General features: G+C 39.1%; 3 protein-coding genes and 1 pseudogene across 4 annotated transcripts; 2 read left to right on the plus strand and 2 right to left on the minus strand.

Moving 5' to 3' along the window:
• Window positions 1-977: 977 nt before the first annotated feature.
• Window positions 978-3854, plus strand: LOC126803895 (zinc finger CCCH domain-containing protein 29-like). Its single transcript, XM_050531618.1, has 2 exons — window positions 978-1123; window positions 1531-3854. Exon 2 carries the CDS (start codon window positions 1541-1543, stop codon window positions 3542-3544), a length of 2004 nt encoding a protein of 667 aa, XP_050387575.1. The 5' UTR covers window positions 978-1123; window positions 1531-1540; the 3' UTR covers window positions 3545-3854.
• A 125-nt stretch (window positions 3855-3979) lies between these two features.
• On the plus strand, window positions 3980-6581 carry LOC126803897 (N-(5'-phosphoribosyl)anthranilate isomerase 1, chloroplastic-like). Of its 2 annotated transcripts, none has more exons than XM_050531619.1 (5): window positions 3980-4770; window positions 5041-5106; window positions 5192-5553; window positions 5646-5809; window positions 5920-6581. In XM_050531619.1, the coding sequence occupies exons 1-5, from the start codon at window positions 4761-4763 to the stop codon at window positions 6143-6145; spliced, it is 828 nt and encodes a 275-aa protein (XP_050387576.1). In that variant the 5' UTR covers window positions 3980-4760; the 3' UTR covers window positions 6146-6581. The 2 variants fall into 2 exon arrangements, with proteins under 2 accessions (XP_050387576.1, XP_050387577.1); XM_050531620.1 differs by lacking the exon at window positions 3980-4770 and adding an exon at window positions 4835-4914.
• LOC126803898 (sn-2 acyl-lipid omega-3 desaturase (ferredoxin), chloroplastic-like) lies at window positions 6378-8211 on the minus strand (annotated as a pseudogene).
• A 625-nt stretch (window positions 8212-8836) lies between these two features.
• On the minus strand, window positions 8837-11372 carry LOC126804046 (omega-3 fatty acid desaturase, chloroplastic-like). Its single transcript, XM_050531804.1, has 8 exons — window positions 10695-11372; window positions 10513-10602; window positions 10347-10413; window positions 10161-10253; window positions 9875-10060; window positions 9677-9757; window positions 9361-9498; window positions 8837-9270 (listed from the first exon to the last, which is right to left on the minus strand). The coding sequence occupies exons 1-8, from the start codon at window positions 11177-11179 to the stop codon at window positions 9103-9105; spliced, it is 1308 nt and encodes a 435-aa protein (XP_050387761.1). The 5' UTR covers window positions 11180-11372; the 3' UTR covers window positions 8837-9102.
• Between the last annotated feature and the right edge of the window lie 1265 nt (window positions 11373-12637).

A 12637-nucleotide genomic window follows, 5' to 3' on the forward strand; every position in this document is an offset into this window, starting at 1 on the left:
TATCTATCCTGATTCCTAATCCATCACTCTGCTATAGTTGGTCTAACCCCTTCACACATTTTCATCTTATCCACTCTATTTATGCTTGCCTATACTTGGAGATAATCTAGGCATGGGATATGACATGCGTTATATTAGAGGAGAAGCTAGCCAAAGTTTGCAACGTACAACATCTGCCTTACTCCCCTTAATTAAATAACATGCTTAAATTTGATAGTCGATAGATTTAAAGTCACAAGCTAGCTAGATAAATAGTTTTCTCTAAGATGGACCGAATTTGTAAGAAGATAGTTACAAGTTTTAGATATGGTTGGAAATTAATCCTACATACGACAGTGAGGTTTAGCTCTTCCTCCTCAATGGAACTCGTGCATTTGGATATCGCTAATGGAATCTTAGAGCATAGTTGATCTTAGTTTGTGTCGCATGCATTTTAGGGTTTTCGAAACTCAATCATACACCAAAAGTTCAACTTCGAGGTGTTTTGAATGTTATAGTTAATTGAATGGAATTATTCTTAAAGGAAGAATGCTGATGGTTTCATCTGAAAAAGAAAGTGAGTGAAAACTAGGAAGAGCATTTTCCTTTTCAAAGGTCACACAAAACCAAGAAACGAGAGAGAGAGAGAGAGAGAGAGAGAGAGGGGTGGGTGCACGCGTGGGAATTATGAAGCAGAATCACACAAGTGAGGAGAAAAGTCGTCAAAGGGTGTTCTCCATCAACATCAAACCCGGTCAGGAGTCAAGCACAGGTTGAATGTAAATTTCGATTTGAGGCTCATTTGGGTTTCATTTAGGTGAAGCAGAGCAAGATAGTTTATCTGTTTATGACTTGAAGAATTGGCCTTTGCCTTTGAAGCTTTGACTTGGACTAAAACCAACACAGAGAACTGAGAGAAGAAAGAAAGCGCGGAGAAACAAAGAAAAAGTCACACTTTCCTCTCTTCTTCCATAAGCCACGCCAAGAATATAAAGCCCCTCACAACCCCCCTTCTCTTTAATCTCAAGCTCCTCTCATTTGAGGTCCAAACCCCTTCTTTTAAAGTCTTAACAAACACAAACAACTCTCTCCGACGCTCTCTGTCTCTCGTGTCTTTGATAATCAAGCTCTGTACTTGAATAAGGTATGCAAAAGCTTCTGGATTTGGTTGTTTGAGATTGCTTGAAGATTAAAGTTATATGCTTTATGTGTTTGGATTGGGTTTTGTGATACCCTTAGCATAATTTCAAATGGGTTTTGTATAATTTTTGTGGGTTTTGATCTATTTTGCTATTGGGGATCTGGTTTATTTGCTTGGAGCTATTCTTTCAGCAATTGGGATTTGTAAAGTTCTATGCTTAATTTTCAGAGTATTAAAAGCATATAGATGTAGTTGTAGGTGATGTGGGGTGTTGGATTAGATTAACTTGTTCAGCTTATGCTAGAATCCTAGATTTGTGCAGCTAAGTAAACTAGTTTACATATGTTAAGCTCATGTCAAATTGTTTCTGTTGAGTTGGGTGCTGATCGGTTATTCTTAAAATTACGCAGGACTTCTAATATGTGCAAAGGTTCTAAGAATACAGCTATCTCTTCAAATTACATCATGGAAAATGAATTTCTGAAGCAGAATGGTGCTAGCCTGTGTAAGTCATCGGTTTTGGTCGAGTTGTCTGCCTCGGACAATCTCGATGCTTTCAGGAGTGAGGTAGAAGAGAAAGGTCTCCATGTTGATGAGGCCAGCTTTTGGTATGGAAGAAGAATTGGGTCAAAGAAGATGGGGTTCGAAGAGAGGACACCGCTTATGATTGCTGCCATGTTTGGGAGCACCAAGGTTTTGAAGTATATAATTGATTCTGGCAAGGCTGATGTCAATAGGTCGTGTGGTACTGATAGGGTTACTGCCCTTCACTGTGCCACTGCTGGCGGCTCCTCTTCTTCACTTCAGGTTGTCAAGCTCTTGCTTGATGCATCTGCTGATGCTAATTGTGTCAGCGCTAATGGAAACAAGCCTGTTGACTTGATTGCCCCTGCCTGGAAGTCACCTTGCAACTCAAGAAAGACCATGGAGATGCTGCTGAAAGGTGATATGTCACTTTTGGGAAATGATATTGATGATCAAGAGGTTCCAAGCCTTCAGTTGTTGAAAGAGGGAAGCGAGAAGAAAGATTATCCTATCGATATTGCATTGCCTGATATCAACAATGGGATTTATGGTTCAGATGAGTTCAGAATGTACACTTTCAAGGTGAAGCCGTGCTCCAGGGCATACTCTCATGACTGGACTGAGTGCCCTTTTGTTCACCCCGGTGAGAATGCAAGGAGGAGAGACCCGAGGAAGTATCCATACAGCTGTGTCCCCTGCCCTGAGTTCCGCAAAGGCTCTTGCCAGAAGGGAGATGTCTGTGAATATGCTCATGGTGTTTTCGAGTCCTGGCTGCATCCTGCTCAATACCGCACTCGCCTTTGCAAGGACGAGATTGGTTGCACTAGGAAAGTGTGCTTCTTTGCTCACAAACCTGAAGAGTTGCGCCCAGTGTATGCTTCCACGGGTTCAGCCATGCCTTCACCTAGGTCTATGTCAGCCTGTGCTGGAGATATGTCAACCATGAGCCCATTAGCTCTTGGTTCACCATCTCTGTCCATGCCTACCGCATCAACACCACCCATGTCTCCGATTGCATCCTCCTCTCCGAAAAATGGAGGTCTGTGGCAGAACAAAGTTAACCTCACCCCACCAGCCTTGCAGCTTCCAGGTAGCAGGCTAAAGAGCGCTTCAAGTGCTCGTGATTTGGACTTGGAGATGGAATTTCTAGGTCGTGATCACGCTAACCAACAGCAACAGCACATGTGGGATGAGATGTCTCGTCTCTCCTCTCCATCTTGCTATAATAACAGCAGGATTGGAGAATTGAAGCCAACTAACCTTGATGACGTTTTTGGATCCTTTGATCATTCTTTATTGTCCCAGTTACAGGCACTCTCAACGCAATCCCAGTTACAATCTTCACCTGGGCTCCAGAGTCGGCAAAACATGAACCAACTTCGTTCAAGTTACCCATCCAATTTGCCATCCTCTCCTGTGAGGAAGCCCTCATCATTTGGGCTTGACTCACCTTCAGCATTGGCAGCAGCAGTTATGAATTCAAGGTCTGCTGCCTTTGCAAACCGGAGTCATAGTTTCATTGACCGCAGAGCAGCGAACCATCTTCCAGGGTTTACATCGGCTGCTAACTCAAACACCACGATGTCCTCATCGGATTGGAACTCACCTAGTGGGAAATTGGATTGGGGAATCCAAGGAGATGATCTGAACAAGCTGAGGAAGTCTGCTTCTTTTGGGTTCAGAAGCAACAATACTGGATCACCAAACAACCTGATCCCATCAGCTCTTGATGAGCCAGATGTGTCTTGGGTCAATTCTCTTGTGAAAGATGTTTCGTCCGAGAGGTCTGAGATGTTTAGTGCAGAAAGGCAGAACTATCGTCACCTGAACAAGGGGGTTCATGAAATGCTACCGTCATGGGCGGAGCAGATGTATATAGAACAGGAGCAGAGGGCATAAGCAACAATGCTGCTGGAGAAGGCTAATACTTTGGAGTTCCTACTAGTATTTGATTTATTTATCATAGTTTTACTTGTAATGTAAGAGGAGGAGACAGTTTACACCGAAACCAAATTCAATTCAATCAAGACCCCTCAGTTCTGGGCAGGAGGAAGGTGATGAAGATAGATAGAAGAACTGAAGAGCGGCTGTAATTTTTTTTATTATATTGTATTTATTTATTTATTCCCCTCCCATCTGGGAAATGTTAATTGTAGTTCTCCAAAGAGATGAGTGAATCAGTTGCAGGAATGCATTTTTCAGACGTTTATGTAAGACCATCTTGTTGGCAGTCTCATCAATAATTCATTTTGACTTGATAGTTCCAATGCAATTTACGGGTCTCAATCTTTCTCAATCTTGCTTGGTCAGCTGTTCTTGATTCCTAGTTCATAATCCACTGTACAGTTTCCAGATTTCTGCACTCGGAGCATTAATGGAGTATTGCAACGGAGAGACAGAGACCAAACGCCAAGTTACGTAATTGCTTACGACAGAACCTACGAACATAATGTAGGCATAGATAGAAGCACTAGGGCAATTCTTGGTCCATTAATGGACTTTGGGTGGTCATTTGTGCGATAGATTTGTAGAGTATGATTGAGGAAAGTGACATAATTTACATCCACATCTTTGCTGGAGTGGTTTGGTGCCAGGAAAGCTCCTAGTAATGTAATGGATTGCCAGGACGATGGAGCTGCTTTTGTTAACAATGGAAGTGGAGGGACACCAGTGCCGTGTGGGACCTTAGTGGGTTTTGACGTTTGTTCTTGCAAGGAAGTTTTGGGATCGTGGTCCAGCCGCCCATGAGTTCGAAAATCCAACCAAACAATAATGCACATTTGCACATAAAGATTAAGAAAGCTTCTTCATTCAACTACATTCTGAAACAGAGTTTTACTAATATTGAGATTACGCAACATACAATTAGAGACCAAGTTGTTGTTGCGAACTAGTTTGTTAGGAGATAGAGTGCAATGTTCTAATGGGAAAAAAACATTATATTTGACATTTTGAAATCTAATTTATAGAATTTTATTCCATTTAGAAATCTTCTAGCAAGGCAAAATTTCAAAAACTAGATTTTTACCAACATTATGCATGGAATAGGTTTGATGGGTCAAACATAGTGAACCAATCATTAGTTTCCCCCCGCGCCCAAATCGATTGGAGAACCATGCTTCCAGGTTTGTCCTCATCTCTCTCCACATTGTATTCTTAGTGGAAAGCGCACTCCAAATGTTCGATGAAATGCCCCAGAGAGACGCTTCTGTAATTTTGATAGTTGCCTTGTACTCTTTGCTCCTAACACACATTGTGAATCAGTTTGGGTAGCAATACAATATTTTCATGCATTTCAGTTTAGTAGATTCAAGTATATATGTAACTCACTTGACATATGCAATGCCTTTGAAAATGGGATTGTTGGATTTGATTATTGCTCTCTTTGTTCTCAGGATTAGTTGTTGGAAGTCAGTTTTGGCCTGGAGTTGTCAAAATTGGTGAACCAGCCCAAATTCGTGGTATCTCTACTCATTTTGTAATTGTCGAAACTTAAATAGAATCATGTACACATTTGCTGGATTTTTCAGTGGTGTATATTTGTAGGTTTGAAGCAGGGCTCGTTGTCAAGTGCTGAGTTGTTTAGAAAGAATAGAATCACATGCAAAGTCGTCAAGGAGGATGATGATGTCTCGTATAAGCGTGAGGAACTCAGAAAGAATCGACCTTTGGTCAAGATGTGTGGCATTACTTCTGCAATGGATGCGGCAATGGCAGCAGAAGCTGGCGCTGATTTTATTGGGATGATTATTTGGCCAAACTCGAAACGGTCTGTTTCACTTTCAATTGCAAAGGATATTTCGAGAGCTGCAAGGGAGTACGGGGCACAACCTGTTGGCGTGTTTGTGGATGATGATGCAGACACAATACTAAGAGCCTCTGATGCAGCAGACCTTGAATTTGTTCAGGTATACATCTTTTGGCCATGTATTTGATAAACTTGCACATAATAGGGTCAATAAATAAATGCTTATGAAGGTACTATTTTGAGGTTATACAGCTTCATGGAGACGGTTCTCGTGCTGCTTTTCCGGCATTAGTCCAAGAGAACCGTATAATTTATGTCCTTCATGCTAATGAAGATGGAACTCTCTTGAACCAAATTTCTGCTGAAGAGTGTTCTCTAGTTGATTGGGTTCTTGTGGATAGTGCAATGGGTGGCAGGTAATGAAACCATCTTACGCAACTACATAGAAATAAACGTAATCATTTCATAGTTTACGTAGTACAATGTGATCTTTTGATTTATTCCATCATTGAATTGCCTGGTGCAGTGGCAAGGGATTCAATTGGACACAATTTAAGCTACCAAGCATTAGGAGCAAGCACGGTTGGCTTTTGGCAGGAGGGATAAAACCAGAGAATGCTTCTGAGGCTCTTTCTATTCTCAAACCCCAAGGAATTGATGTTAGTAGTGGCATTTGCGGCCAAGATGGTATCCAGAAAGATCCGTTGCGAGTATCTTCATTTATGAGTGCAGTACAGTCAGTAATCTATTGATCCATCAAGGTTAGGCAGACAAGGAAGCGATGAAGAAACAAGTTATTTCAAGTTTTCAACAATGCACAACATTTTTCTGCAACAACCATTGCTCTTGGTACTTTGAGACCTGTCAAATAAAAGGATAACTTTTTAAGCCCTTGGTGTTTTGTTGAAAACTGCAAACCATATACGCTACCTCAAAGGATAACAGCCTACAAAACTTGACAATTTGATATCCTAAAGTTTAAGATCAGTTTCTCATCAGTTTGATAAATACACATGTATAGTGATCATTCTTGAAGTACTTTACAAGGACACAGAAAATGTAATGGAAGAGGCAAAGATTTCTTGGGCTCCCTTTAATACTTCCCAAGCATAGCTGCCCCCGTCTGAAAGTCACGAAAATTACATTACCCCATTTTGTTTATTTTTAAGCAAATAGTTCAGGAGAAAGGATTACTCACTGCTTCTATTAAGTTGTAGTGTGGGATTTGAGAGAACAGGAGATGTATGACATGAGTACCGATGCCATGATATCCACAGCCATCATGAAGCGTTGTTAGCCCACCTCTTAGATAACTCCATTCCTGTTTGTGATGAATAGAGAACCAAATATTAGCCACATACGTTTCACACAAAAAGAAGCATTTGCAGTACATATAACTCGTTACTCTTGCAAAGTCATTTGCACAGATGAGTGACTGAAAATTGAGGTAAGAAGTATGAAACTTGGAAGTGAAAAATGACTTTTAAAATTTTCTTCAGTGACTTCAATAATTCACCTTGTCGTGATACCCCGGAAGCTTGTCGTCATGGCAATGGTGATGCAAATGAACACCAGGAACCCCTGAATTTAAATGCAAATTTTAAGAAAGGAATGTGACGAAGAGTGATGGATATGGATATAGATAAAGAAGTGCATTACTAGCCTGCAGAAATAGAAGTTACCAAGTACGGAACTCCATATAGCTTAAGCATTTGGATCGGACCAATTACACAAGACAAAGCAACAAGCAGAGCAACCATTGCAATCCAACAAGGAATGGAGGCATTCATCTGGAAGAAACAATTTGCTGTTTGAATCATAATGAGAACCCATCTTTCCTGGACCATTACTCCACTGTGATCAATAACAGCATTCATGAATCTCTAAGAACAGTAAGAAGCGAGAAGCAGGAGCCTCACCAGATGAAAGGGCAAAGCAAGCATAAGGAATGGCAAGAAGAACCTCAATATTTGAGTCGCTTTATCCAAATTTTTTATTTTGATAGTTTCCACATTTAACTGAATATTCAGATAATGCACAGTTGCAAATTCAGTAACTCAGTGACTGAGGAAAGAAACATAACAAAAAATTAACCGAAGATCATTGATGTGAACTTACCGGATACCAAAACTCATCATTTTCGATAAATCCATGGTTCTGAATCTTCTGATGATGGGTTCGGTGATCTATTCTCCTGCAATAACAATTACACATCGAAAATATGCAAAAGATTAACGGTTTTTCAGGATTTCAGAAAAAAAATTCTAACCATGCATGGAATGGGACGAGGACTGAAGAACATGACCAATGATGCTATTCACCTTTGAGTTATCAGAGAAACTTCCTTGACCACTGTAAATACAAAACAAAAAAGAATCGACATCAACTAATGCGCTTAAACAGTAAATAACACTGGACTCAATGTTACTCACCAATTATGGCCAAGAACAAAGAGATCTAAGAACATGGTGCTCTGAGCACACCAGTAAAAAAGCCAAACAACCCAACAGTCAAGTTTAACTGCCAGAGACACCAGGCCAGCAATCACAGCAACATCCCTCACAACATAGCTCATAGACTTCCAAAGGTTCTTAACCCAACAATGCTTCGGAATTGCTGTCCTAATATCACCCAAATCAAACAGAGGAATACCTCCACTCGGGTCAACTTCATGAAAAGTTGCGTCACTCAATGGAGCACCCACTCTGGCAGCCCATTTCTTCTCTTTAAACCCATCTGCGAGCCTGAAACAAAAACTAAGACTCTTGCTTCGGCTGAAGTGCAATTGCCTAAAGGGTGTTGCAGTCTCCTCATTTCTGGTTGAATGGTGCATTCTAGGGAAAGGGTTTAAGCCACACTGTGGCGTAACCACCCCGTTCGCCATAGAAGAGATCCCAAACATGTTGAGCTTTGTATACTGGAAAATAAAGAGGATGTAAACTAGACAGAAGCTTGTTTCACATGGTGTGTCTTATCCTCTGTTCCTATCTCATGTATTACAAAGTTATAATCCTCGAATTCTTCATTAAATCTCGTCAATCCTCCCTCACTGTCAAGAGAAACAACTTGTCCTTTCTTTATGTAGTGTATAGTTCACTGTCACGTATCTATATACAAACAATCTATAGACGGACACAGAGATCATGCACATTATCAAATTCTTAGTAAAAGAGAACAACTTTCTGTTTCTAGTCATCGTCTTCATTCGTTCACGCACTACGTGTTTTCGGCATCTAGCATTTAGCCGTTTATAGCCTCAACCAACCTTGAAAAGTAGCCGCCGCCAATTCTGAAGGCCAAATCCGATAGACCAACTTTTCAAACTATCAGTAACATATTCTATGACATCAAGATTAGACAGAAGAAAGATTGATTTAAGATGAAGCTATGTCAACAATATATTTATCACAACATTTACTTGTATGCTATAAACACAGTTGGTGTGGTCCTTTGAACTTTGTCAGATAAAAGAAGGTTATTTCTTTCAGAATTCAATATAGTACACATATATGCCCTCTGTTACAATTTAAGAGCCTGCAAATCATCTACGCAAGGTACCTTTCCTTTTGATACAATTACAAAGTATGCATGGGCAGAATGGCTGCCCATGGCAGTAGTAATTACAAAGTTGGAGAAAGAATTTAAAGCTTCCTACCCTTCAATTATCATACCCTGAAAACTTCACAACTCCATGACCTAGCTACTAAGATCAGGAGAGTTTCTTATCAGTTTCATAATATACAACATCCCCAGTATCACTTACATAATGATCTTTCTTGAAGCTTTCTACAAGGACTCCCAGTAAGTGGAATGGGAGAGGCCCTGATTTCTTTGGCTCCCTGTAGTACTTCCCAAGCACAGGCTTAGCTGCCTCGGTCTGAAATTAGAAGAAGCGTATCAGAATTCAGCACAAAGTTGAATTGATTTTTTAGTCAAATTGTTTAGGTGGAAAATAAGGGTTACTCACTGCTTCTACTAAGTTGTAGTGTGGGATTTGAGGGAATAAGTGATGTATGACATGAGTACCAATGTCATGATGAATGTTATTTATCAGTCCATAGTCACGATCAAGGGTTGTTAGCCCTCCTCTTAGATAACTCCATTCCTGCTTGTTATAAGCAGATAACACATATTAGCATCATGCATTTTACAGAACAAGAAAGCATTTGCAGTTTATGGAATGCGCAATGTACTGCTCTGTAAGTAAAAAGTATCAAATTTGAAAGGCAAAATGGCTAAAGAATGCGTAAACAACATCAAACTCAGTAAGTTGAATACTTTACCTTTCCACGATACCATGGAAGCTTGTCCTCATGGCCATGGTGATGCAAGTAAGTCACCAAGTCCAGCCATACTACAAACCCCTGCATTTGAATCCAAATTTTACAATCAGAAAAGGAGGATATATATAGACGCACATCAAAGTCAGAGAAGGATGATTGATTTAGGAGCACATCCACTCATTAGGAATTAAAACCTACCCAGTATGGAATTCCATAAAGCTTGAGCATTTGGATTGGACCCATTACAAAGTTCAGACCAACAAGAAGGGCAACCATTGCAGTCCAACATGTAGTGGAGGTAACAATATCTTTCCTTTCATTTGGAAGAAACAAGTCGCTGTCTGGATGATAGTGAGAACCTTTCTTTCCTGGACTTCTACTCCACTGTGATCGAAATCGGCATTAATCAATGATCAAAGGATCTTTCAATTTCCAAGCTCATTAGTAATAAAGAATTCTAAGAAGCAAGGAGCAGGAGGCTTACCAGATAAAAGGGATAAGCAAGCATAGGGAAAGGCAAGGCGAACCTCAATATCTGAGTAATCTTATCCAAACTTTTATAAGTTTTCTCAGTTAACTGCAGAATCAAACAACACATAGTTGCTAATTCAGTAAATTAATGCCTGCAGAAAGACTAAGAACACATATAACACCACAAATGTGGACTTACTGGATGCCAAGACTCATCATTTTCAACATGACCATGGTTCTGATGATGAGTTCTATGACTTATTCTCCTATAATAACGATGAAACATGTTAGAATGAAGAATGAAAAATGAAGCAAAATATAACAATGAAGAATAGCTTATTCAGTTATTCAGATAGACAACTAACCATCCATGGTATGGGACAAGGATTGAAGAATGGAGAAGATGACCCACCACACTATTCAGCTTTGGGTTATTAGAGAAACTTCCATGACCACTGCAAAAACAAAAGAATACACTTCAATCAATCATCTTAAAGAACACTCAATTCAACACAAATTCAATAGAATAGAGCCAAACTCAACTTACCAATCATGGCCAAGAACAAAGAGAGCCCAGAACATGGTGCTCTGAGCAAACCAGTAAAGAGGCCAAACAGCCCAATTATTAAAGTAGGCAGCCGCAGCCGCCAGGCCAAAAACAACAGCCACATCCCTCACAACATAACTCATAGACTTCCAAGGATTCTTAACCCAACAATGCTTTGGAATTGCTGCCCGAATATCACCCAAATTAAACGGAGGAGCTGCACCAGGATCAAATTCCCCGCCAACTTGATCGACCCCATTGACACTATCTGCGCCATCAAGAGTCACCACATTCAATGGAGCACTCACATTGAGTGCCCATCTCTGCCCTCTAAACCCATCTGACACCCTCACCGAAGAACCAAGATTCTTGCTTTTGCTCAACTGCAATGGCCTAATGGGTTTTGATGTCAACCCAGTTCTGGTTTGAGGGTAAACTCTAGGGAGAGGCTTGAGGCCACATTCTGAGATGACCCAACTCGCCATTGGAGGAGAAGACCCAGATGCAGCACACCCCTAAAGAATTAATCTTTTGGGATATGATGAAGTGAAATATGAACGAACGTGGAGCAATGTGAGCAAGAGAAATAGATTGGAGAAAAGTGAACGAAGATGACACAAGGGCTTCTCTCTTCCGCTTCCACACAACTTGCGCTTCTCGTTCCTTGTCCTCTATTACTTTAACACTTTGCTTCAGACTGGTGAGTTGTTTATATACCATAATTTGTGCGCGTGAAAATAAAATCTAGTATAATTTATATAAACAAATATCAGTACATAAAGTAATCTAAAAGAATTTAATAAAGTTGTTTAACTTTTGAAATTATAAAAATAATACGTGAAGTTGAAAACTGTATCTAATATCAGTACATTATGTTATCTAGTTTCTACGTTTCCGTCATATTTCAAGGGGCAAACCCATCTCTCCAATTAAGTAAAATTGTCAAAATACATTTTAAATTTGGCTAAAATTGTCAATTTGCACCCCAAATTTGTATTTGAGTCAATTTACCTCCTAAATTTAGTAAAAATTACCGATTTGCACCTCATCAGTTAAATTTAACTGTTTTCATCCAATTTTGCGTTAAATGTCATGCACATGAGGGGTAATGTTGTCATTTTCTATTTATATTTTTCTTTAAAACAAATACAAATATTCTTTAAAAAGAGGATTATTTTTTAATCAAATTATTTATTTACATCTTTTTTCTACATACTTAACCATACTTCAAATTATATATTCAACATACCCACCCATTCAAATATAGTGTGTTGTGTGTATATATATATGTACACATTGTTGGAGGAGGAACGAAACAAGAATAATAACGACATAATGGAACAAAACGTAACCATTTAATTATTGATAATGGGGTATATATATAGGCATTACATAACTACAATCCCGTAGGATTCGGAATCCTAATCTATTACAGATATGCGAATATTTCTCTAACATGAAACCTAATAAGGCTAAGACACACACAATGGTAGAATAGTAATTCTCCCAGAACACACATTTATTTTTAATTTTTAATGTATTTATTTATATTTTTCTAATATCTTTTAACATACTATATCACGTAAAATAATAAATATATAAATCAATTACATGTTTCGAAAAAAAAATTGTAATAAGTGTTCATCTTAAGTAATTTTATTAATTTATTTCATTATTAAATATAAATAAATATATAATGACAATATTACCCCTCAAATGCATGACATGTGACTTAAAATTAGATGTAAAACATTAAATTTAACGGATAGGGTGCAAATCGGCAATTTTTACAAAGTTTATGAGGTAAATTGACTCAAATGCATGTTCATGGTGCAAATTAACAAATATGACCAAATTTGGGGTGCAAATCAGCCTTTTTGCCCTCCAATTATGATGATTTTTTTTTCCAATGGGTTCGATGATGATGATTGCCAAAGGAACAA

The sequence above is a fragment of the Argentina anserina genome, chromosome 7 (assembly GCF_933775445.1).
Source record: "Argentina anserina chromosome 7, drPotAnse1.1, whole genome shotgun sequence".
In the NCBI taxonomy this organism is placed as follows: domain Eukaryota; kingdom Viridiplantae; phylum Streptophyta; class Magnoliopsida; order Rosales; family Rosaceae; genus Argentina; species Argentina anserina.

What these genes read in the sequence shown, in the direction of transcription:
- LOC126803895 (XM_050531618.1), top strand. Translation starts at nt 1,541, where the DNA reads ATGTGCAAAGGTTCTAAGAATACAGCTATCTCTTCAAATTACATCATG.
- LOC126803897 (XM_050531619.1), top strand. An exon ending in TGAACCAGCCCAAATTCGTG is followed by an intron (nt 5,107 to 5,191) that starts GTATCTCTACTC and finishes GTATATTTGTAG; the next exon opens with GTTTGAAGCAGGGCTCGTTG. An exon ending in CAGACCTTGAATTTGTTCAG is followed by an intron (nt 5,554 to 5,645) that starts GTATACATCTTT and finishes GAGGTTATACAG; the next exon opens with CTTCATGGAGACGGTTCTCG.
- LOC126804046 (XM_050531804.1), bottom strand. Translation starts at nt 11,179, where the DNA reads ATGGCGAGTTGGGTCATCTCAGAATGTGGCCTCAAGCCTCTCCCTAGA. An exon ending in TTTATGGAATTCCATACTGG is followed by an intron (nt 9,758 to 9,874) that starts GTAGGTTTTAAT and finishes ATTCAAATGCAG; the next exon opens with GGGTTTGTAGTATGGCTGGA. An exon ending in ACTACAACTTAGTAGAAGCA is followed by an intron (nt 9,271 to 9,360) that starts GTGAGTAACCCT and finishes TTCTAATTTCAG; the next exon opens with ACCGAGGCAGCTAAGCCTGT.